The following is a 2,478-nucleotide window of genomic DNA, read 5'->3' as shown; positions in this document are numbered from 1 at the left end:
CTACTTGGCATGCTTCAGTTTCCTTTTGATTTGATAAAAATGAAAATGAATGCTGAGTCAAAGCTCAACATTCTTGGCTCCAATGTGAACTATATCCCATTCCTTCTGCCTTATTATTTTTTGGCTATTTCACTTTCGTGACATCCTCTATCATAATTCTGGAATTTCCACTTGGGCTTCTCTGCTGCCTCCAGGACTCCCTATTAAAAGGGAACTGAATCCAGCTGATGCAGTCTGTGTTGCATCTGCCAGAGCTCCTGGTCCTGCTCCGACTGTCCTTGTCTGACGGGAAGATGAAGGTCTCTTCAGTTGTTCTCGCTCTTCTCCTCATTGCAGCCTCTTGCTCCCAAACGTCCTCTGCCCCAGGTGAGTCCTGCTTTCTTATTTGTGAAGGAAGAATGGAGCTGAGCCTTCGTTATTATTTCTCCACTGAGATCCCCTGGTAGATAGCTGGGAATTTTTCAGCCACTCTCCTCTCTGCAGTGCAATCAATTACAATTTCCCTGAAGTGGAAAATCATCCCTCCGTCCATCCGTCCGTCCCTCCATCCAACTAGCCATCTGTCCAGCCATCCTGGACCTGGGATTCTTATTCCTGGTTATAGTTCAGGGTTCCCAACCACTGCCCAAAAACTGAGTGGGAATCTCTCCTATACTTGCCTTCCCTAGCAATGGTCGTTGACATTGGACCAGACAATCTCCCATGTCCCTTTCAGCCTTAATTATTCCCTGGTTCCTCACTCCCTCCTACCTGCCTAGCTTCCTGCACTTCTGGGCTGGCTGCTCCTGGTGCACAGCTCAGCACATGCTCATGCTGTCTCTCCCTGTCTCTTCCAGTTGGACCTGACCATCCAACCTGCTGCTTCTCTTACACATCCCACAAGCTCCCAAAGAAGCTCATCCTGCGTTACTACGTCACCAGCACCAGCTGCTCCCTGCCAGCCCTCGTGTAGGTATCAAGGCTGACGCCTGGGTGCAGCGCAGGCACAGCCATTTTGGCACGTGCGTGCTCATGTGCAGGGACCTGCTGGGGATGCTCCTGCAGGGACTGCCAACAAATCTTTTGTGGGGACTCCCAGGGATATTCCTGTAGTGTGAAAAAGCAGATGGGAATGGGGGAAAATCACTGTCAGCCATGGCACAAGCTTGGGACACAAGGGAGAACCTCCTGCAATACCCCAAACCTGGGAGCTTGGTCTGAGCAGAGACCTCACGTGTCTCATCCCTGTTCCACAGGTTCATCACAAAGAAAGGGCGTGAAGTCTGTGCCAATCCAAGTGACACCTGGGTGCAAAGATACCTGCAGAACATGAAGCAGAACTGAGCAAAGCCAGACAGGAAACACAGCTGCTGTCATGAGTCTTGTCATCCTGAGCCCCTGCGACAGAGCAGGGCTTTGGGATGGCAGGAGCTGCACGATACCACACCGTCTGCATGCAGCTCCCAGGGACTGTGGGAAGGGCACCATGAGACACCCCATGTTGGGGTGTTGCTGCTTGCACTCAGCTTGCACTTCAGACCAGTCTGAAACGTCATCAGTCAGCCTGACACCTCTGCCTGTGGCCCAGAAAGGCCCATGGGACTGCGCCTCTATTGTTCTTTTATTATTTTAATTTATTTAAGAAATGATCATATGAGATAGATGGTATTTTCATCGGTGGATCATAATGCTATTTATAGGAGGGTGGCAGGGAGGGTATTTACAGGAGGGCAGCTCAGAGTCTCCGAACAGGACAACGAGTGGCCCTGGCTTACTTGTGTGAAATTATGATTCTGGAGAATAAAGAATTTGGATAAAACATGGGTTTGGATAAAGCGTTTTTATTTTTCCCCCCTTTATTTCCCTTTCACCAGCACAGAGACAAGACCTCACCACTGAGCCCATCGACATACTCTAGATGACATGTGATAATGGGAAATGGTTTGAGGTAAAACCATGCTGTTTCCATACGACAGACATATAAATATCCTCTGACTCTGTTCCCCCACCACATATACCTCTGCCTCCCACATCCTCTACAAAATCAGACACGCCAGTGCACACACATAGCCTCGCACACACAAGAATGTGCCCCACACATACCCCAGGTGCCTTGGTCCCCAGATGGGCACTGTCTGTGTGACAAGGCAGTGGCTGGGCACACTTCAGAGGGCACGACTGGGGAAGGCTGTCATGGCTTTGGGGTTGTGCGCGAAGCTGACAGGCACAGAGGACACGTGAGCCACCCATGTGCCCTCGTGCCCAGGTGCTAGGGCATGGAGCAGATCCCTCTCTAGAGAAAGGCTCATTGATAGAGTAATTGGGAGAGAGGCACACGTTCTCAGTCTCTGGAGGCGACTCCTAACAGCTGTGAAAGAAAGGTATCCCCACATCGAAGATATTGTATATCAAGCAGGCAATGGACCACTATGGATAAGGGTTTACAGCACCTGTGGGAATTAGCTGTGCTGGAGATGCTTTATAGTGATTTGAACAATG

General features: G+C 50.1%; 1 protein-coding gene across 1 annotated transcript; it reads left to right on the top strand.

Moving 5' to 3' along the window:
- Nucleotides 1-1,802, top strand: LOC137842129 (C-C motif chemokine 4-like). Its single transcript, XM_068655821.1, has 3 exons — nucleotides 1-366; nucleotides 837-948; nucleotides 1,236-1,802. The coding sequence occupies exons 1-3, from the start codon at nucleotides 228-230 to the stop codon at nucleotides 1,321-1,323; spliced, it is 339 nt and encodes a 112-aa protein (XP_068511922.1). The 5' UTR covers nucleotides 1-227; the 3' UTR covers nucleotides 1,324-1,802.
- The last annotated feature ends 676 nt before the right edge of the window (nucleotides 1,803-2,478 follow it).

The sequence above is a fragment of the Anas acuta genome, chromosome 19 (assembly GCF_963932015.1).
Source record: "Anas acuta chromosome 19, bAnaAcu1.1, whole genome shotgun sequence".
In the NCBI taxonomy this organism is placed as follows: domain Eukaryota; kingdom Metazoa; phylum Chordata; class Aves; order Anseriformes; family Anatidae; genus Anas; species Anas acuta.
This window is presented reverse-complemented; position numbering and strand designations above follow the sequence as displayed.